The sequence below is a fragment of the Heterodontus francisci genome, chromosome 14, assembly GCF_036365525.1.
Source record: "Heterodontus francisci isolate sHetFra1 chromosome 14, sHetFra1.hap1, whole genome shotgun sequence".
NCBI lineage: Eukaryota > Metazoa > Chordata > Chondrichthyes > Heterodontiformes > Heterodontidae > Heterodontus > Heterodontus francisci.
This window is the reverse complement of record NC_090384.1, coordinates 42400731-42422938: the sequence shown is the minus strand read 5'-3', so window position 1 is coordinate 42422938 and position 22208 is coordinate 42400731. Positions and strand designations below refer to the sequence as shown.

General features: G+C 43.0%; 2 protein-coding genes across 11 annotated transcripts in view; both read right to left on the bottom strand.

Moving 5' to 3' along the window:
- The window catches only part of cars1 (cysteinyl-tRNA synthetase 1), a 103955-nt gene extending 87539 nt beyond the window's left edge, over window positions 1-16416 (bottom strand). Inside the window, exons 1-3 of one of the 3 annotated variants that reach the window (XM_068046073.1) lie at window positions 16313-16379; window positions 6806-7048; window positions 4050-4141 (exon numbers count right to left, since the gene is read on the bottom strand). In XM_068046073.1, coding sequence (XP_067902174.1) covers window positions 4050-4141; window positions 6806-7048; window positions 16313-16328 — 351 coding nt within the window. In that variant the 5' untranslated portion in view covers window positions 16329-16379. Of the gene's footprint in view, window positions 1-4049; window positions 4142-6805; window positions 7049-16312 lie in introns of all 3 variants that reach the window. The other 2 variants (XM_068046074.1, XM_068046075.1) reach the window with 2 other exon arrangements.
- Window positions 16417-19519: 3103 nt separating this feature from the next.
- Window positions 19520-22208, bottom strand: part of LOC137376993 (oxysterol-binding protein-related protein 8-like) — a 209723-nt gene continuing 207034 nt past the window's right edge. For all 8 annotated transcript variants that reach the window (XM_068046065.1, XM_068046064.1, XM_068046066.1 and 5 more), the window contains one exon: window positions 19520-20408. In XM_068046065.1, coding sequence (XP_067902166.1) covers window positions 20273-20408 — 136 coding nt within the window. In that variant the 3' untranslated portion in view covers window positions 19520-20272. The remainder of the gene's footprint in view (window positions 20409-22208) is intronic.

Genomic DNA, 22208 nt, shown 5'->3' with positions numbered 1-22208 from the left:
TGGTAGAGATCACGGGTATGGAAGGTGCTGTCAATAGAGCCTTGGCGTGTTGCTGCAGTGCATCTTGTAGATGGTACAAACTGCTGCCACTGTATGCTGGTGGTGGAAGGAATGAATGTTTAAGGTGGTGGATGGGATAGCAATCAAGCTTTGTCCTGGATGGCGTTGATCTTCTTGACTGTTGTTGCAGCTGCACTCATCCAGGCAAGGACAGCATTCCAACACACTTGATGAGGGATAGGCTTTGGGGAGTCAGGAGAGGAGTTACACACCGGAGAATTTCCAGCCTCTGATCTGCTCTTGTAGCCACAGTATTTATATGGCTGGTCCAGTTTGTTTCTGATCAATTGTAACCCCCAGGATGTTGATGGTGGGGGATTCAGCAAACATCAAGGGGAGATGGTTAGATTCTCTCTTGTTGGAGGTCATCATTGGCTAGCACCTGTGTGGTACGAATGTTACTGGCCACTTATCAGCCCAATCCTGAACATTTTCTAGTTCTTGCTGCATGCACACATGGATTGCTTCAGTATCTGAGGGGTTGCGAATGGTACTGAACATTGCGCAATCATTAGCGAACATCCCCACTTCTGGCCATATGATGGAGGGAAGGTCATTGATGAAGCAGCTGAAGATGGTTGGGCCTAGGACATTGCCCTGAGGAACTCCAGCAGTTAAGTGCTGGGACTGAGATGATTGGCCAACAACCACAACCACTTTCCTTTGTGTTAGGTTTTACTCCAACCAGTGGAGAGTTTTCCCTTATTCCCATTGATTTCAATTTTGCTAGGGCTCTTTGATGCCACACACGGTCAAATGCTGCCTTGATGTCAAGGGCAGTCACTCTCACCTCTGAAATTCAGCTCTTTTGCCCATGTTTGGACCAAGGCTGTAAGGAGGTCTGGAGCCCAGTGCTGTTGGCGGAACCCAAACTGAGTAACGGTGCTGAGCATGTGTTGCTTGATAGCTCTGTAAACAACAGCTTCCATTACTTTGCTGATGATTGAGAGTAGATTGTTGGGGCAGTAATTGGCTGGATTGGATTTGTCCTGCTTTTTGTGGACAGGACATACATGGGCAATGTTCCATATTGTCGGGTAGATGCCAGTGTGTAGATTAGTTGATTAGTAGATTAGTTAGGGAGCGTGGCTGGTTTTGGACCACAAGTCTTCAGTACAACAGACAGGATGTTGTTAGAGCCCAGAGCCTATGCTGTATTCAGTTCCCTTAGCGTTTCTTGATATCATGGTGGAGTGAATCGAATTAGCTGAAGACTGGCATCAGTGATGTTGGGGACCTCAGAACGAGGCCAAGATTCATCATTCATTGGGCACTTCTGGCTGAAGATGGGTGCAAATACTTCAGCCTAGTCTTTTCGACTGATATTCTGGGCTCCGCCACCATTAAAGATGGGGATATTTGTGGAGCCTGCTCCTCTAGTTCGTTGTGAGCCTTATGGACCAGAAATCCCAATTTTCAGGTTGTGTTAAATTTAGTTGATGTTAATGGAAAATCTGGTCTGGCGGTGGGGTAAGGGGGAGACTGAAAATTAGGCAGATTTGCTGCTATTTATCCTGTCCAGTATCTCCTCCAGCAAATTATGCATATGGACGTCAGGACTGGGCTCAGGTGTGTTAACAATCACTGTCTATGTTTAATGTATGAAAAATAGCAACTCGCATGAGACACCTGGTGTTGTGGAACTGTGGACCAGCATGAAGCAGTATCTTCAAAAGAGGAGCGGAGAATATGTTTTAAAACGATATTATAGTTATGGCTTTGAGAAGGAAGCTCAATAATAGAAATATTCAGTCACATGGCAGCTTTCAGTCCTCTCTGGAGCTGCCTGATGTATAGTTTGTCTGTTGGGTCCTCAATAATTACAATATTTTAATCTGCTCATTATGTTACTAAGCAGTTTTTGTTCTCTGACCGCAGGTACATTTACAAGTAGACAATAAAAAAGCAGCACTGAACAGAAAACACTGGAAATACACTATCATACATCAGCATCTGAAAAGAAAAAAAGACAGTGTAAGGATTCTCCTCTCTGTAGCTACTGGCCCATCTGCTGTATATTTCTGAAACTTGCCACTTGTATTTTTTCTGTAGTATAGATCAGCTCCACATTTCTCTCACAGTGTGGCAATTTACTCAAACGGTTCTTAGTCTCACAGCTCAATGTGGGAATCTATTGGGCACTAATTTTACTGACTGTTTCATTCAAACAACTACTGGGTACTAAACGCAGATTGCTTAATTCAAACGTCTATAGCCAGTTTTAAGGCATCAGGCTCCTTGGAGCAGGTGACGTTGTTAATCGACGGCTTAGCACAAGAATTATTTATTTCAAGGGACGACAATCAACATGAGGCAAAGTTGCTGTGTGACCTTATTATCCTCCTTAGCTATTGGGGTGCTGCAAGAGGACTGGAGAATTGCAAATATTACATCCTTATTCAAAAAGGGGTGTAAGGATAAACCTAGCAACTACAGGCCTCAGTGGTGGGAAAGCCTTTAGAAACAATAATCCAGGACAAAATTAACAACCACTTGGACAACTGTGGATTAACTAGGAAAAGCCAGTACGGATTTGTTAAAGGCAAATTGTGTTTAACTAGCTTGATGAGGTAACAGAGAGGGTTGATGAGGGTAATGTTGTTGACGTGGTGTACATGGACTTCCAAAAGGCATTCGATAAAGTGTCACATAATAAGCTTGTCAACAAAGTCAAAGCCCACGGAATAAAAGGGAAAGTGACAGCATTGATACAAAGTTGGCCGAGTGACAGGAAACAGAGTGTAGTGTGAATGGTTGTTTTGCGGACTGGAAGAAGGTATACAGAGGTGTTCTCCAGGGGTCGGTACTAGGACCACTACTTTACTTGATCTATATTAATGACCTAGACTCAGGTGTGCAGGGCACAATTTCAAAATTTGCAGATGACACAAAACTTGGAAGCATTGTGAACCGTGAGGAAGACAGTGATAGACTTCAAGAGGACACAGACAGGCTGGTGGAATGGGCAGACACGTGGTAGATGAAATTTAATGCAGAAAAGTGTGAAGTGATACATTTTGGTAGGAAGAATGAGGAAAGACAATACAAAATAAAGGGTACAATTCTATAAAGGGTACAGGAGCAGAGGGACCTGGGGTTGTATGTGCACAAATCGTTGAAGGTGGCAGGGCAGGTTGAGAAAGTGGTTAATAAGGCCTATGGGATCCTGAAATAAAAACAGAAAGTGCTAGAAATACTCAGCAGGTCTGGCAGCATCTGTGGAGAGAGAAACAGAGTCAATGTTTCAGGTTGATGACTTTTCATCTGGATCCTGGGCTTTATAAAGAGAGACATGGTGTACAAAAGCAAGAAAGTTATGGCGAACCTTTATAAAAGGCTGGTTTGGCCTCAACTGGAGTATTGTGTCCAGTTCTGGGCAACAGACTTTAGGAAGGATGTGAAGGCATTGGAGAGGTGCAGAAATGGTTTATAAGAATGGTCCCAGGGATGAGAGACTTCAGTGCCATGGTTATATTGGAGAAACTGGAGCTGTTCTCAGAGAAGGTTGAGAGAAGATTTGAGAAAGGTGTTCAAAATCATGAGGGTCTGGGCAGAGTAGTTGAGGAGAAACTGTTCCCATTGGCGAAAGGGTCGAGAACCAAAGGACACTGATTTAAAGGTAAATGGCAAAAGAACCAAAGGCGGCATGAGGAAAAGCTTTTTTATTTATACAGTGCGTGGTTAGGATCTGGAATGCACTGCCTGAGACTGGGGTGGAGGCATATTCAATCATGGCTTTCAAATGAAAATTGGATAATTATCTGAAGAGAAAAAATTTGCAGGGCTACAGGGAAAGGGCAGGAGAGTGGGACTAGCTGAGTTGCTCTTGCAGAGAGAAGGCATGAACATGAAGAGCCGAATGGCTCCTTCTGTGCTGAAACCGTTCTATAATTCAATTGCATGCCAGACTTACACTGCTCTTGATCATCAGGAGCAACTTTATTTTGTCTAAGATTGTAATATTGCCCTACCCCTTTATTAACACTGACCTTACTACGTGTCAAACTGTTGTATAGCCGTAGCTCGGGTTGTTTCGTTTCTGATGGCGGGGACCATGGTGGTTGGATTCTTTTCATTTTGGCTGAAAAAAAGAACAGTTAATAGTTACAGGTCCATATGATGAGGGTTTGTTGCTCATTCATCCTTAGCTGCAGTACAATGGATTAGAGTCTAATTTTCAAATAATTACTTGCTGGAGACTAGTCTGACAGTGCACCACAGAGCTGCTCATTCAGAAGAACACAACACTCACACAAATTGCTCTTCTGGTAGAATTTATTAAGGTAGAAAAGAAATCTTGAGTCATTCCCATCATGTGAACCAAGGTGTGTCGATCAAGAGAAGTTGTTTAGTGGTCAGATATAAAGTGACATTTGATCATTAACATACTTACATTAATACTACCATCACAGCCTTTAACACGCTAAAATCTAGCTATCAATTGCTATACATGTTTTGTACATTTCACTGGTACAATAGCGTTTCTATGTTGAAAAACTACAGAGAAAGCTGCTCCAGTGGTTGTGTTTAATGACTGAGCCACATAGCCAAAAAAGTCCCATGCTCAATCCCTAGTAAGTGTCAGACCATCTGACTTATTCAATGGTGGGGATATTGCGAAGAGCCTTACATTTCCCAAGTTATTGTGGCAGGGCAGCAATGCCAGCATCTCTGCTTCTGCTGCTATCCAGTTACTTTTGCCATAAAAGGTAAATACAAAGGCATCAGGTGAAAACAAAATGCAGTGCTCAGTTGGAATGGGACCTACAGTTGAATCGCTTGAAACTACAACACAGGACTACATGCATGCTAAACAGTGGAAACAGAATCCCACAGCCAACGAATCAGATTAACACTCTGCAGTCCTGCCACATCCAGTCGCAAATGGTCATGGCCAATTAAACAACTAAAGGGAGGAGGAGGGGGAGGAACAGGAGGCTCCACGAACATCCTCATCCTTAAAGATGGCCAAGTCCAGCATGCGATGGCAAAATACAAGGCTTAAGCGTTTACAACCATCTTCAGCCAGATGTGCCAAGTGAATGATCCATCTTGACCTTGTCCTGAGGCCCCCACCACAGATGCCAAACTCCAGCCAATTCAATTCACTCCATGGGATATCAAGAAAGAGCTGAGTGCACTCGCTACGGCAAAGGCTACAGGCTCCAAGAACGTCTAAACTATAGCGCTGAAGATTTGTGTTCCAGAGCTAGCCGTGCTTCAAGCAAAGCTATTCCAGTACAGCTACAACGCTGGCATCTAGCCAGAAAATATGAAAATTGCCCAGATATATCCTGCCCACAAAAAAAAAGGACAAATCCAAAACACCCAAATACCACCCATCAGCTTACTATCAAAGTGATGGAAGGGGTCATTGACAGTGCTATCAAGCCGCACTTATTCACCAATAACCTGCTCACTGATGTTCAGTTTAGGTTCTGACAGGACCACTCAGTTCCAAACCTCATTACAGCCTTGATAAAAACATGGACTAGAGTGCTGAATTTCAGAGGTAAGGGGAGATTGACTGTCCTTGATATCAAGGCAGGCTTAACCGAGTGTGGTACCAAGAAGCCCTAGTAAAACTGGGGATGAGGGGGAAAACTCTTCACTGGCTGGAATCATATCTTGCATGAGTTGTGGTTCTTTAATCACTTCAACCCTAGGACATTGTTGCAGGAGTTCCTCAGGGCAGTGCCAAGGCCCAATCATCTTCAGCAGCTTCATCAATGACCTTCCCTCCATCATAAGGACAGAATGGGGATGTTCATTGGTGATTGCAGTGTTCCGTTCCATTTGCAATTCCTTAGATAATGCAGCAGTCTGTGCCCACATGCAGAAAAATCTGGACAAAATCCAAGCTTGGGCTGATAAGTAGAAGTAACATATGTGGTACACAAGTGCCAAGTGATGACCATTGCCAACAAGACAATCTAACCACCTCCCCTTAACATTCAATGGCATTACCATCACTGATGTCACCACCATCAACATCCTGGGGGGTGGGGGGGGGGCGGGGTGGATGCCACCATTAACCAGAAATTTAACTGGACCAGCCATATAAATACTGTGGCTGAAGAACAGGTCAGAGGCTAGGTATTCTGCGGTGAGTGACTCACCTCCTAACTCCCCCAAAGCTTTTTCATCACCAACGAGGCATGTCCACTTCCCTGTATTGCTGCAGTTCCAACACTCAAGACACTTGACACCATTCAGGACAAAGCAGTCTGCCTGATCGGCACCCCATCTACCACTTTAAACATGAATTCCCTCCACTACTAGTGCACCCTGGCTTCCGTATATACCATCTCAGAGATGCACTGCAGCAATTCACCAAGATTTCTTCGACAGTATCTCCCAAACTCTCTACCATCATGTGCAGCAGGCACATGGGAACACCATCACCTCCAAGCCACACATCATTCTGACTTGGACACATATCGCCATTGTTTCATCATTGCTGGGTGAAAATCCTGGAACACTGTACCTGACAGCATCGTGGGAGTACTTTCACCACATGGACCACAGCGGTTCAAGGATGCGGCTCACCCCCATCTTTTCAAGGGCAACTAGGGAAAGGCAATAAATGCTTGTTTTGCCAATGATACCCATATCCAGAGAATGATTAAATAAAATTTTTAAATGCAATGCTTTATAAAATCATGGCAACAAACCAGCATGCACGTACTGTCTATGGTTGCACAGATGCTCCCTGTGAACACCCACCCGGGTGTTCACTACTCACATGTGTGGAGTTTACAGGTCTTGGCATCATCTTGGGTGCAATCCCAAATTGCTGCAATGTGCCTGTACCACCGCACCACGTGGAAGTACTGATCAAGAGGTGGTTTTGGCAGCGACCGGAATATTTCCACATCAGCTTGTGAAAATGTGAAGCCACCAATATAACTCCGCGCAGCGAGATGATCATCCAGAGCCTTCATTCCATTCTCAGTGCTTACGCCAAGGAGCTTGCTGTAGCAGTCAGCTGCAAAACACAATGTGAGGACGCACATAACTTCAGAACCAAAGGTTCTGTTTGTTAAAAAAAAATTTCATACAGTTCACGTCTTCAGTCCTCCAGTTATTAACCTCTGTTCCTGGGTCAACACCAAATTGCTCCAACAGACCATTCCTATGATGACCCCGTATCTACCCTGACATCACATGAGGATTCCATTGGGGAGCACCCAGAAATTAGAAATAAATAAAGGTTGCGATTGCATAAGTTTAAGGTCCACAAAGAGATGTCACTGTTATTTGTGGGAGAAAAAAAAAATGGTTATTTTTCAGGTGTTCCAGTGTAAAGAAAATGGCTTCAGTGGGCATGGAAGATACAACAGCTTTGGCCTGGCTCACACCAACAATATATACAGGGCTCCTAGAGAACCATGATTCCAATTTTGCCTCAATTATGGTTCTCTGCTTTTCCACCCCAGTTTTCCACATTACTTTATTGAAAACAATCCCTGGTGTTCTTAATCTGAATGGTGTCAGATACACCAATCATCAACACCTCATCAAAATAGTTTGTTAATCCTCATATGGATCATCTAACCCCTTAAATTTCAGTTTCGTTAAGTACATTCACAGTACAAGTTTAGAAGTAGCTCCCGTTTTGAAATAACAGGAAATGCTGAAATTACTCAGCAGATCAGTCAGCATGTATGGAAAGAGAAACAGAGATAACAGATCATTTGTTTCTGTTTTGCACTGGCACTCAGCATCTGGCAGGTGAATTTGTGTAGGGGTTCTCCAGCTTGTCCACCATAATATTTGTGTAACGATCAGCATTAACCTCAGAAAAACAGCGTAAAACCAGCATCTTTCTGGTGCTTCCATAACTCTTCCACTGAGGTTACAGCAGGTGAAGCCAAAAATCTCCGCAAAATTTCTCCCCCACCTACAGTAAATCTGAAGTGGAGTCCTGGCTTGACTCTGGGACGAATTGGTGCCAAGTTCTCCTGCTGGATTTAGGTTGCATTTGCACTGTAAGTGTACTGTTGGTGTGAGGTGAAATGTAAATACACCCTTAATCAAATGGTTTTGCAGAAGCTGAATACAGTTACGCAGCTGCAGAGTGTGCAAGGTATGAAATACTAAGGGGATAGCATTTCTGAGAAAGGGTTCATACCCCAAACACCTCATTTGTTAAATGCAGATCAAACTGCACTTGCAACGCATACCATATACACTCATGTAAAAGCCGACCCATGAATTTAGGCCAAAGTATCATGAATTTTTCCTATGTCGCGTGTAAAAGTCGCCCTTAACTTTTAGAACGCAGACAGAACATTCTAATCATGCACAAGTATAAATACCTGAATATTCAGCTATGACCACCACATTTTTTCAACATGGCGCCAAGGAAGAACAACAAATAAACAGCACAGTTTAAACTAAAAGTCGTTGCATGTGCTGAGAAGGCAAATAATTGTGTGGCAGCAAGAGAATTCAAAGTATCAGAGAAGAATATTGGAGATTGGAGAAAGCTTTCCAAACTCCTCATGAAGATGTCAAAGAATAAAAGTGCCATCGGGGAAAGACTAGCAAGTGGTCACAATTAGATGGTAAAGTTGAAGAATGGGTCAGTGAACGTTGCCAGAATGGATACATAGTTTCCAGCGCATCCATCCGACTCTACACTCTGTCTCCATGGTGGCTATTATTTTGTTAATAAAAGTTAGAAAATATGACTTGTGGAAAGGTCGACCCCCCTCCCCTCCAAATTTTAGCCTCAAAAATTGGTCTCAAAAATTTGACTTTTACACGAGTATATATGGTAAGCTTTCCTTACCACCCAAGACACAAAGTGCTCAGATTACCAGCGTGTTAAACAAAACAAGCAGCAGGTGAAGCAGAGTAAGCTGCTTTTAAACAGATCAAAACCTCCAATTCTTTTAAACAAAAAAACACCAGTTTGAGACAATATTTTAAAAACAGTACTGAGGAAGTACTTTAAATATTATGAGGCAGAGAAGCCCTGGAACTCTGAACAGAACTGTCATGGAATCTACATTTTCATGCCACAGAAAGTGACCTTGAAGTGTCGTAGATTCCTGGAGACCCTGAACAAACAGCAGTCCTGCCCCCAATCACATCAACAGGCGTGCAATGTATATCGCTCCCTCCACCCACCACACAAAAATGTCATTGTGCTTAGTAAATTGACTTGCCTCCCTTCCTTCCTGAAATGGGTGTAGTTAGCAAGCTTTAGCAGCTGTGGAATTATCATTTTTCATTGGAAGGTAACTAACAATGTTAAACCAGCGATTTCAAAAAGAAGTGGGGGCTTAAAAGTCAGGAATAATTCTTGCAAATTAAACCATATTACACTAAAACTTGACAGCAAAAGCGGTCAACTTGAGAAGGCTCAGTGAGTGAGTAATATTTAAATTTATCTTTTTTGTATACAGAAGTCAGATGTGGATCTTTTAACATCCTCAGCTAATCACCCATATGTTTGGCTGAGGTGTAATGACACTGAGAAGGGGGCATACAGACACTCCAAGTGATGTTTATAAGATTCATAAGCTTTAACCTTGCCTCAAACAATACATAAGAACAGGAAATAGAGGCCATCTGGCTCTTTAAACCTGCTCTGACATTCAATAATATCATGGTTGATCTACCTCAACTCCACCTTCCCGCACTATCCCCATATCCCTTAATTCCCTTAGTACCCAAAAATCTATCAACCTCTGCCTTGCATATACTCACTTACTGAGCATCTACAGCTCTCTAGAGTATAGAATTCCAAAAATCCTCAACCCTTTGAGTGAAGAAATTTCTCATCTCAGCCTAAATGGTCTGCCCCTTATTCTGAGACTGTGACCCTGTGTTCCAGATTCCCCAGCTTGGAGAAAGATTTTTTCAGTATCTACACTGTCAAGCCCCTTAAGAATTTTATATATTTCAAGGAGCTCATTTCTCATTCTTCTAAACTCCAGGAAATATAGGCCCATTCTGCTCAACCTCTCCTCATAGTACAATTCCCTCATCCCAGGAACCAGTCTAGTGAAGCTTCATTGCACTCCCTCTAGGGCAAGTGTGTTCTTCATTAGGTAAGGAGACCAAAACAGCACACAGTACTCCAGATGCCCTGTATAATTGTAGTAAGACTTGTTTATTCTTATACTCTAATCCCTTTCTAACTGTTAAGACTGAGACGGGAGGAGTGCACTGTTTATTCTAGTCCAACTTCTCCACAGGTCAAAAAGATATATTTAAATTTCCCACTTACCTATATGGCCAATCATATACTCTATTTTTCCCCAGAATAAAATACTCCAACCAGGTTTATTTAATAAACAACAAAATTATCAGTTTATTACAAAACAAGCCTTAACCAGTAATGAAGTAAAGCATAAATGCACAGATTGAAATATTAATGTTGCCTTTTTACCTTAGCCCCTCACATTCACACACACATATACACCGATTAACCAGAAAAATAAAATTTGTTGTTTAGAGATCTATTACAGACCAAAATAAACTTGGGCTGAATATTTGCTCATTCTTAAAGAAACAGCAGATGAGAAACGTTGCGTTCCAAACTGGTGCACAGTCTGGCTTCCGAGTACACGTAAAGGGGTCACTGTGATCTATTAGAACAGTTCTTTTCTGTTCGAGTTGAGAATTAATTTAGCAGGCTTTTCTTCAACGACAAGAGACACATTGACACAGTGGACTTCTCAGGGTCTTGTCGAGAGGTGTTGGAAAGCTGAGCTGGGTTGTGGTCTTCTTTCCTTGGAAGTTCTCTGCTCTCCTTGAAAGTTCTCTCTTTTTTCTGCAGGCTTTTTAAAGAGATGGAGCAGGCTAGGCTGAGCTGGGGTTCTGTCCTTCAGTTTTATTTTTTAAAACTTCAACCCCTTTTAAACAGTTCATTCCCAGCTCCAAACAATTCAAAAGTGAAACTGGAAACACAAAGTCCACCAACTGACCTGCCACTTCTCTGAACATAGCTTTCCAGTTACCAGGGTTTCAGTTCTGTTTTTAACTTCAGTCATATGACAACCAGTAAATGTTGGTGTGAAACAAGTCCTTTCAGTTTCCTCTTTCAAAAAACATTTCCAGGCACTGTTTTTTCCAAAGTCAAGTGGCCTTTACATGACGCCCTTTGAAAACCCAGAAGTTTAACATTTCTTCAATCATTCAAAAATGAATCCTTAAAAAATAGTTTTAACAAAACACAGAGGCACTTTTGTGACACTAACAAAAACAAACATATCTTCTGCCTTTCTAATCACTTGCTATACCTGCATGTTAACTTTCTGTGATTCATGTACAAGGACACCCATGTCCCTCTGGATGCAAACATTTCCCTGTATCTCACCATTCAAAAAACATTCTGCTTTTTAATTTTTCCTGCCAAAGTGGATAACTTCACACTTCGCCACATTATATTCCATCTGCCATGTTCTTGCTACTCACCCAACCTGTCAATAACGCCCTGCAGCCTCTTTGCGTCCTCCTTACCACTTACTTTCCACCTAACTTTGAATTAGCAGCAAAGTTGGACATGTTACACTCAGTCATCTCATCTAAGTCATTAATATAGATTGTAAATAGCTGAGGCCCAAGTACTGATCCTTGAGGTACCCCACTAGTTATAGCCTGCCAACCCAAAAATGTCCCATTTATTCCTACTCTGTTTTCTGTCCATTAACCAATCTTCAATCCATGTTAATATATTACCCCCAATCCCATGAGTCCTAATTTGTATAATAACCTCTTGTGTGGCACCTTACCGAACGCCTTTTGAAAATCCAAATACACTACATCCACTGTTTCGCCCTTATCCATCCTACTAGTTACATTGCACAAAAAACTAACAGACTTGGCAAACATAATTTCCCTGTCATAAATTCGTGTTGACTCTGTGTAATCATATTATGACTTTCTAAGTGCCCTGATACCACATCCCCAATAATAGATTCTAGCATTTTACGTATCAGTGATGTTAGGCTAATTGGCCTATAGTTCCTAGTTTTCTCCCTTCCTCCTTTTTTAAATAGCAGCATTGTTTTCTACCTTCCAATCCTTGGGAACTGTTCTAGAAGCTAAAGAATGCTGGAAGGTCAAAACTAATGGATCCACTATTTCTGCAGCCAGCTCCTGCAAAATCCTAGAATTCAGGTCGTTAGTCCAGAGGATTTTTCATCATTGAGTCTCATTAATTTCTTCAGTACTCAAGAAAGGGTGTAAGGACAGACCTAGCAACCACAGGCCAGTTGGTTTAACATCAGTGGTGGGTAAGGTTTTAGAAACCATAATCAAGGAAAAAAAATCAACAGATCCTTGGAGGGGTTTCAGCCAGTACAGATTTGTAAAAGGCAGATCATGCTTGATTAATCTAATTCAGCAAGTCATGGTAAATGGCTGTTTTTCAAACTGGAGGATGGTAGACAGTGGTGTTTCCCAAAGGTCAGTGCTTGGACTACTGCTTTCATTGCTATATATAAATGACTTGGATCCTGGAATTACAGAGTAGAATTTCAAAATTTGCCGATGATACCAAACTTGGAGAAGTGGCAAACAGTGAGGATGATACAAACCATCTGCAACAGGACATAGGTAGGCTAACAGAATGGACAGCCGTGGCAGATGAAATTTAATACAAACAAGTGCGAGGTGATACCTCACCCCTCCCTATCCCTTCTGCCAAAATGTAATATAATTGCACAGTTCTGAAGAGTGCGTAGGAACAGAGCGACCTGGGGGTGCATGTGCATTGATCTTTGAAGGTGGCAGGACATATTGAGACTCGGGCTTCATAAATAAAGGCATAAAGCACAATAGCAAGGAGGTTATGCTCAATCTTTTTAAGGCTCTGGTTAGAATCTAACTAGAGTATTGTGTCCAGTTCTGGTCAACACACTTTAGGAAGGAAGTGGGGGTCCTCAAGCAGGTGCAGAGGAGATTTACCAGAATAGTTCCAGGGATGGGGGATTTTAGTTACAAGGTTAGATTGGAAAAACTAGGTTTGGTCTCCCTGGAGCAAAGCAAAGTGAGGGGAGATTTGATAGAGGTGTACAAGATTATGACAGGCTTAGATAAGACAGACAAGGAAAAACTGTTCCCAATGACTGATGGTACAAGGACTTGGGGACACAGATTGGAGGTGGTGGTGTTCCCATGCACCTGGGATCCTGGTCCTTCTAGGTAGTAGAAGTCGCAGGTTTGGGAGGTCATGCTGAAAAAGCCTCGGCAGTACAACTTGAAGATGGTGCACACTGCAGCCACATTGCGTCAGTAGTGGAAAGTGTGAAAGTTTAAGGTGGTGGATGGGGTGCTGATCAAACCAGCTGCATTGCCCTGGATGACATTGAGCTTCTTGAGTGTAGTTGGAACCAGACAAGTGGGCAGTATTCTATCATGGGAAGGTGGTAGTATAGTGGTAATGTCACTCGGACTGGGTAATCTAGAAGCCCAGGCTAATGCTCTGGGGACATGGGTTTGAATCCCACCATGGCAGATGGTGAAATTTTAATCCAATTAATAAAAATTCTGGAATTAAAACCTAGTTTAATGGTGATCATGAAATCATTGTTGACTTTTGTAAAACCCATTGGGTTCGCCAATCTCCTTTAGGGAAGGAAATCTACCGTCCTTACCTGGTCTGATCTACATGTGACTCCAGACCCACAGCAATGTAGTTGACTCTTAAATTGCCCTCTGAAATGGCCTAGCAAGCCACTTAGTTTCAAGGGCCATTAGGGATGGGCAACAAATGTTGACTTAGCCAGTGATGCCTTGAACGAATATGTTAAAAAAAAATCACACTTCTGACATGCCTCATAGGTGGTGGAAAGACTTTGGAGAGGCGGGAGGTCAGTCACTAGTCGCAGAATACCCAGCCTCTGACTATTCTTGTAGCTACAGTAGTTATGAGACTGATCCAGTTACATTTTTGATCAAGATGTTGATAGTTGGGGTGTGGACAATAGTAATACCAATGAATGTCGAGGAGGACTCTTGCTGTCCAGTCAACAGCCAATTGTTGGAGATGGTCGTAACCTGGCATTTGTGTGGTACAAATGTTACTTGCCGCTTATCAGCTCAAGCCTGGACATTGTCCAGTTCTTGCTGCATGCAGTCACAGACGGTTTCATTAACTGAGGAAGTGCAATCATCAGCAAACATCCGCACTTCCGTCCTTATGGTGAAGGGAAAATCAGGATATGTTTTTATGACAATCCGATAGCTTCATGGTCACCAGTACTGAAACTAACTTTTTATTCCAGATTTACTTCATTAACTGAATTCAAGTTCACAAACTGCCATAGTGTGACTTTAACTCTCATTATTAGCCCAGGTCTCTGGATTACATGGAATATACAGCACAGAAACTGGCCCAGTGTTTGTGCACCACTTGAGCCCGCTCCCATCCTTCCACATGTACATTCATCTGCAATTTCCTCACCTGTTTCTTTTAACAGTTTAAAGACGTCTGCAAACGCGACATGAAGTCCTGCAACATTGACCACAAGTCATGGGAGTCAGTTGCCAATAATCACCAGAGCTGGTGGACAGCTATAAAAATGGGGCTAAAGAGAGGCGAGTCAAAGAGACTTAGCAGTTGGCAGGAAAAGAGACAGAAGTGTAAGGAGAAAGCCAACTGTGTAACAGCCCCGACAACCAATTTTATCTGCAGCACCTGTGGAAGAGCCTGTCACTCTAGAATTGGCCTTTATAGCCACTCCAGGCACTGCTTCACAAACCACCTCTAGGTGCTTACCCATTGTCTCTCGAGACAAGGAGGCCAAAGATGAAGATATGATAGAAACCATAAGGTCTTGTTATTTTATCCATTATCCTTTTTTGAAACTTGTATTATATCCACAAAGTTCTTCCCCTTCACTTAATTTTACATTTCCTTGTAAAGACCTGCTCGGGTATACAATTTAAACCCCACCCGGGCCTGACCCAGCCACATCTAACCCGAACCCCACCCGGGCCCTTTGGGTTTTTCCTACGCCATACCCGACTCGACTACTGGAAATTAATGAAACTTACTCTTACTTCCCTTTCCCTCCCTGACCAAAAGGCAACATTGCCACTGTGTCCGACCCAACCCAACCTAAGCACGAATGCTGGACCCAGAAGAGCGACCCAACCCCGACAGATCATCGGGTCCCATCGGGTTCGGGTCGGGTAGCCAAGCTCTATTTCCTTGTATTGTCATCATCCACTGTGAAAACGGATACACAGTATTTATTTAAAAAGTCTGCCATTTCTTGATTGTCCATTACAGTCTCAACTGCATCTGTCTTTACTGGGCTCACAGCACCCCTCACCGCTCTCTTTCTCTCATATTTAAGGAAACTTAAACGGTTAGCTTTGATGTCTTGCAAACTTTTGTTTTTATTCCCTTGTGTACCTCTTATAACTTCCTTCGTATCCCTTTATAATTTTTATAGTTATTCCACTTTTCAATTTACTTTTTAAAAAAAACTTAATATTGCTTCTTACCTTGTTTGTTGACCATGGTTGCTTAAATGTGTAAATGGAGCTTTTGCCTTTTAGGGGTATGTACAGGTTTTGTATTATAATAAATACCTCTTTGAATACCTCCTACTGCTTGTCTGCAGTTTATCCATGAACAGTTCGACCCAGTTTATTTATTTCTCATCCCTTCAGTGTTTTCCTCACTTAAATGCAAAATCTTAGATTTGTGACTGGTGCTTCTCCATCACAAATAATGTCAAAACAATCATATTATGGTCACGATTTTCAAGATATTTCCTTACTCAGATTGTGAATTAATTCATCACAAAATCTAAGATAACCACGATGCTACCGTAGCTGCAACCGTATTAGTGACATTTGATTGAGGGGTTGGGATTAAATCCAAAGACTTGAACCAGTCAATTAAGTCAGAACTTATAACGAAGACCCAAATATATTTTATACATCACCAGTTCAGTTTCGCTTTCACTGAGAGCCTGAGGCTGCAAAACAGCCCGGACCGGTGCTGTCGGGATCTTTTTTTCCCTCTCTCCCAGACAGTCCCAGGTTTGAAGGACGCTGAGGACCAGACTCGCAGCAGGGCTGAGATCGGGTGTGAAGGTACACGGTGATGACCCTTAGACCAAATAATGGACAGCCCGTGGCAACAACCCTGACAAGTCAATAAAGACCTAATCACAGACGTTGCACAAGATGAGAACAGCCATAGGGGATCAATGCTATACGCCAGCATACATTTGTCGTAAGCCATCATATCAGTAAAAACCATTCACTCACTTACCCTCACCTCTTTCCATTCTGATCTGCTGTTAACGATGCTGATGCAAGAGACAGCAAAGACCGGAAGTTACGTTCCATTTACTCCCCGCCCCCCACGTAGCCAAGGAAACCCAACAAAACGGATGCATTCGCCCATTGGCCGTCACGAGGAATACGTCACCACCGCCAATAGAGAGCGTGTCCACTAGATTGGTAACGTTGGAGACAGGTGAGAAGGGGTCAAACTGGGCTGTCTATGCAGTTAGTAGGTCAGTGTAGTGTGACTAGTGAGGGCTCTTACACTTCATCTTAGTATTAAAGACAGGTTGTGTCGTTAGCAACAGCCACCCAACCTTAGGAAGTGGTTTCTCATGAAACTGGTGGAACTGCTTTGATATATATTAATATCCTGGAATATACAGGGCACAATTTCAAAGTTTACAGATGACACCAAACTCGGAAATGTGGTAAACAATGGGGAAGATAATACCAGACTTCAGGACATAGAGAGACTGGTGAAAGCAGAAGACACACGGCAGAGAAATGTGAAATAATACCGTTTGGTAGGAAAAATGAAGAGAGACAATATGAACTAAATGGAACACTTTTAAAGGAGGTGCAGGCGCAGAATGACTTGGACGTGTAGGTGCACAAATCTTTGAAAGCGGCAAAACAACTTGAGAAGGCTGTTTAAAAAAAAAAGGTATCCCTGACTTTATTACTATAAAGGGAGAGTACAAAAGCAACGGAGTTATACTCTCTCTTGGCATTACTTTGCAGACAAAAATTTTGGGAAGGTTGTAGTCATCGGTTGCAGGCCTGCTGGTGGCTAGTCAGGCCTATCTGTGACTGGCAGATTCTCCCACAGCGGATACAAGTGAAGGTGTAGTTGCTGCTGGGGGAAATTGTCTCAAAGGTGTCTATAGCCCTCCTGATGTAGCATTTCCAGGCATCACGATCTATGGCCTGCGCTTCCCACTGGCGATGGTCGATGTGGCACACAGAGAGGGACCTCTTCAGGGAATCCTTGAAACATTTGCATGGGCCCCTCTGTTCCTTTACCCGTGGTCAGCTCTCCATACAACATGATCTTGGGCAGGCAACTGTCGTCCATCCGGGCAGTATGACCCGCCCAACACAGTTGACTTTGCAGGAGGATGGTCTCGATGCTGGTGACGTTGGCTATTCCCAGGACTTCAATGTTTGTGATGTGATGCTGCCAGCAAATCTTGATGCTGTGGAGGCAGTGCTGTAGAAGGCGTACATGATGGCAGTATAGGACCCATGACTCAGTGCCATACAGAAGGGTGGTGAGGACTACAGTTTTGTACATTGAGTTTGCTCTGTGCTCTGAGGCTATGGTTGCTCCACACTCATTTGTAGAGTTTGCCGAATGTACTGTTTGCTTTTGAGAGCCTATTACCCACTTCCTTGTCTATGGTAGCATCAAATGAGACCACGCTCCCCCAAATAAGTAAATTGCTTGATGGCATTCAGCTCAGTTCCCTCGATGACAATGCTTGGTGGTCTATATTTTTCTTGGGGTGCAGGCTGAGATGGTATGAGAAAACATTTTTGTACACTGATTTGTTGTGATCATGCAATAGAAACATTCAAAAGACAATTGGATAAATACTTGAAGGGAAATAGTTTACAGGGCTATAGGTTCCACATGTACATTTACAACACCTAGCTCAATCTATCTACCATTTTCTCATCCCCTCTACTGCCTCTGATTGGACATGCTGTTTGTCCGACATCCAGCACTGGATGAGCAGAAATTTCTTGGAACAAAATGTTGGAAAAACTGAAGCCATTATTTTTGGCCCTCACCACAAACTCCACTTCCGAACCTCTGACTCCATCCCCCTTCTCTAATTGTTGTCTGAGACTGATCCATTCGCAAACTCGGGTGTTCTATTTGACCCTGAGCTGAGCATCTGTCCTTATATCCACATCGTCACCAAGACTGCCTACTTTCACCTCTAACAACACTCATCTCTGCCCCTGTCTCAGCTTATTTGCTGCTGAAATCCTTACCTATGCCTTTATTCCTTCTAGAAGCAACTATTCCATCGCTTTCCTGGCCAGCCTCCTACCTTGCATCCACTGAAAACTGGAGTTCATCCAAAACTCTACTGTCCATATCCTAACTCACACCAAATGCCTTTCATCCTTTACCCTTGTGCTTGCTAATTTACATTGGCTCCCGGTTCAGCAACGCCATAATTTTAAATTTCTCGTTCTTGTTTTCAAATCCCTTCCTATCACTGAAACTTTCTCCAGCCCTACAACCATCCGAGATCTCTGCACTCATCCTGTTCTGACTTTTAGCACATCTCTGATTTTCACTGATCCACCATCAACTGCCTAGGCCCAAACTCTGGAATTCTCTTAAACCTCTCCACCTCTCTCCTCATTTAGCATGCTTATTAAACCTTCTCTTTGACCAATTGGTCATCTATTCAAATATCTTGTTATGTGGCTCAGTGTCAAATTTTATTTGATAACGCTCCTGTGAAGCATCTTGGAACATTTTACTATGTTAAAGGCACTATAAAAATGCAAGTTCCTGTTGTTGCCTGCAGATGTTGGTGTGTGCGTACCAATGAATGGGTACAGTGTCTCCCCGTGTAGACAACCTACCTGGTCTCCCTCCGTTGTTGTTCCTCCTCTTCCAATATGGGAGACAGGAAACTTATTGGTGCAAGTAGTGATGAGTACTTAAAAGAAGCAGGTGAACCTGAATACCAGCAGGAAAAAAAAGTGGTAAAACAGAAAGAAAAAAGATGCTGTAATGACCACAAAACTGTTGAATGAATCAGCTTACTGGGCGTTCTAATTTTGCAATTTTTCCAGCTCAGTACCTATATAGCACGGAAGTTCTTTATATAACAGGGTTGGTAGGGGGAGGTGGCACTTGCACCTAGCATGACCCAGCGTGATGTCTACAAAATGATATGTAAGATGGAATTACATCACTTCCTTGCTATTATAATATGAAGCTCCCACCTGTTTCCGGTGGATTCTGTACCTGCCCCAGCTCACCAGATATATGCATCATGTACATAGGGTTGGAGAGCTGGCCATTATCCATGCCATTATACCCTTGAATTGGCGTACTGAGTAACAACGAAAACACTGCTGATTTAGCAGCAATAGTGGAACTATGTGAAAATGACCCCTCATGCTGTTGAAATGTTTAAAAACATAGACATTCATGGTTTAAAAATGCTTTTATTCATCTGCACCTGTTTACAGTATTGTGCATGTCATTCATAGAATGTTACACAGATGTGAAATTTTACTGAGCCCACAAGGAGGAAAGTAGCAACTCGTGCCTATAAGTTCTTGCCATCCTGGAGGCATTTCTGTCCTGTAATAATCCTCTGCAGCTTTCTGCTGAAGAACATCTTATTTAGTGCTAGGTTAGGGCAAGATTCACAAGGGTGTGCAAAAGGTCTACATTGCTGGTTTGTGTATAGACTGCTATAGAGGTAGGGCATACTGAAGGAGTCTGTCATATTCATGGACGGGTGTCTAAATTCATATTCAGAACAGTATACCAGTTGAACACCACAATACTACCATCTGCTCAGTTTATAAATACTGTTGGGAGGAAGGTTTCTAAATTGCTGTTGGATTAGAGAGAGCTAGAAGAAATGAGGAGGAAAAAAAATTGCACATTTGAAAAGTCATATTTGGCTTCAGCATTAAGGCCTAGGTTAGGGTTGGATGTCCTTGGAGGTGGATTGCGTAGGAATAATAACCACAGATATGGTCCCACCCAGAGGAAAATTGAACAAAAAGCTAAAATGTTCACAAAATTTTTCCCAAACATCTCTGTTCCCTGATGTTTGTTGAATGGTTGCCTTGGTAACCCATTTTACGCCACTGAAATTCTGCAGTCATTCCCAATAGGATCCTGTTAACAGTCTGCAACACTTTTCAAATGGTTGCTGAGCAGGAAGGAGCCATCTGTTCACCCATAAAAATAACTGATAATTAATTGGAATGATACGAGTACACAGATGACCAGCCAGTAGTGGGGGTTCAGGAGCCTGGTCTGTGACATGTACTGTTTGTGGCAGACTTGCCGCTTCAGTGCATCGAGGTTCCTGAAAATAAGCACAATTCACGCCTTTATTAAGAAATCCATTTATTCTGATCAAACTAGTTGTTTTGTAGCCTAACTGTTCAATTAGAACTGCAAGTTGGTTCAGACCTGGCCCCGAGTTTCTAGCTGCCACCGGAGCTGGTTTGTCTCAGCCTAACTGCTTTGTCAAGAATGTTTAAGGGAGAATCCTCAATAGCTTAATTAATTACTTAGCTCTCCAGAATAGAACTAGCTTGATTCATGAAGAATGTCTTTGCTGAGCTTGCTGATATCAGTTATGGTGGCGGTTGGGATACCATATTTGGCCTCAATGCCTCTGGGTTGGAATTAAGGAAAGATTTCCTGCTTCTGATCACTATGCCTTTATTCCTTGCTGGAAATTATATGTATGTGGATATTGGGAGAGGTCAGGACTAAATAACTAATTCGTACTTCTTGTCTAAGCTCTTACATTAAGCATGGCCAATTGGCACCTATGGAATTCTACACCAGCAAGAGTTTGAGGGCACAAAATTTGGTTGTGTAGCACATATTTTCAGTGCTACAGGTGCCACTTTGGGTCTAAAATGGTGTCTGCGTTGTGCGTGCCCACTTCTGGTGCAGACTGTACCAGACACTATTTTGGGTAGGTTGTTAGTGCAGGCAGTGAGGGTGTGCTGGAAGTATACAGAGCAAGCAGATTGTGGTGCCAATCAGCTTGTAATGATGATCTGACTCGAGCAGTACCATTTTAGACCTGAACGCTCCAGCTGATGCTCTCTCAGCTGAATGTGCATTCAGTAGCAGAAGGACTCCCACCAGTGCTATTTAAAGGGATAAACCACTTTCAGGTTAATTGCTGATTGGTTTCTACTGGCTGTTTCTGCAATTTTAGAAGTGTTTGGTGGTTTGTACTGTTATTTAGTGTTGCTGAAGATAGCAGGAAGTGATATGGCATAGGTGAAGGCCTTGGTTCTCACTTCAAGGATTCTGCTCAGACCACTTGGTCCCAGTCATGGGTGCGGTAGTTTCTATTCCCCTTGGCGTGCAGCATGATGGGGAGAATGAGCACAGAAGAGGACAAGCTGCTCGATGAGCGAGGGGGAGGAGGGAGAGAAGGGCTCTCAGCGGAAACCCAGGGTCTTCAGAGAACAATTCGTCCACCACAAGCTTAGCGAAGACCTTAAGAACAGAAGAAGCAGGAGTAGGCCATTCAGCCCTTTGAGCCCACTCCACCATTCAGTGAGATCAATGGCTGATCTAATTCAACACCATTTTCCTGCACTATTCCTGTAACCCTTGATGTTTTTAATATGTAGAAATCTATCGATCTCAGTCTTGATCATACTCAACGATTGAGCCTCCACAGCTCTCTGGGGCAAAAAATTTCAAAGATTCACCACCCTCTGAGTGAAGAAATTTCTCCTCATTTCAGTGCTAAATGGCCTGCCCCTTATTCTGAGACCATGTCCCCTTGTTCTGGACTCCCCAGCCAGGGGAGTCCTCAACCTTCCTGTTAAAGGCCTGCTTGGGTCTGGAAAAAAAAACCCGAACTGAACCCGACAGAACCACATCGGACCTGAACCCGACCCGGCCCAAATCCTTCCATTTTTTTCCCGCGTCTGACCCGACCTGAGCCCGTCCCGACCACCAGAATGTTCACTTTCTCCAGTTGACAGCATTCGTTTTACATCCATAGTGCACTCACTGTACTTACCACTTTTGGATGGATGGAATGGAAGGAAGCTGTAGCATGAGCACAATGACATCACAGAGACGCTCACTCACTCACTGTGCAGACTCAAGAGTCTGTGTAGTCCGG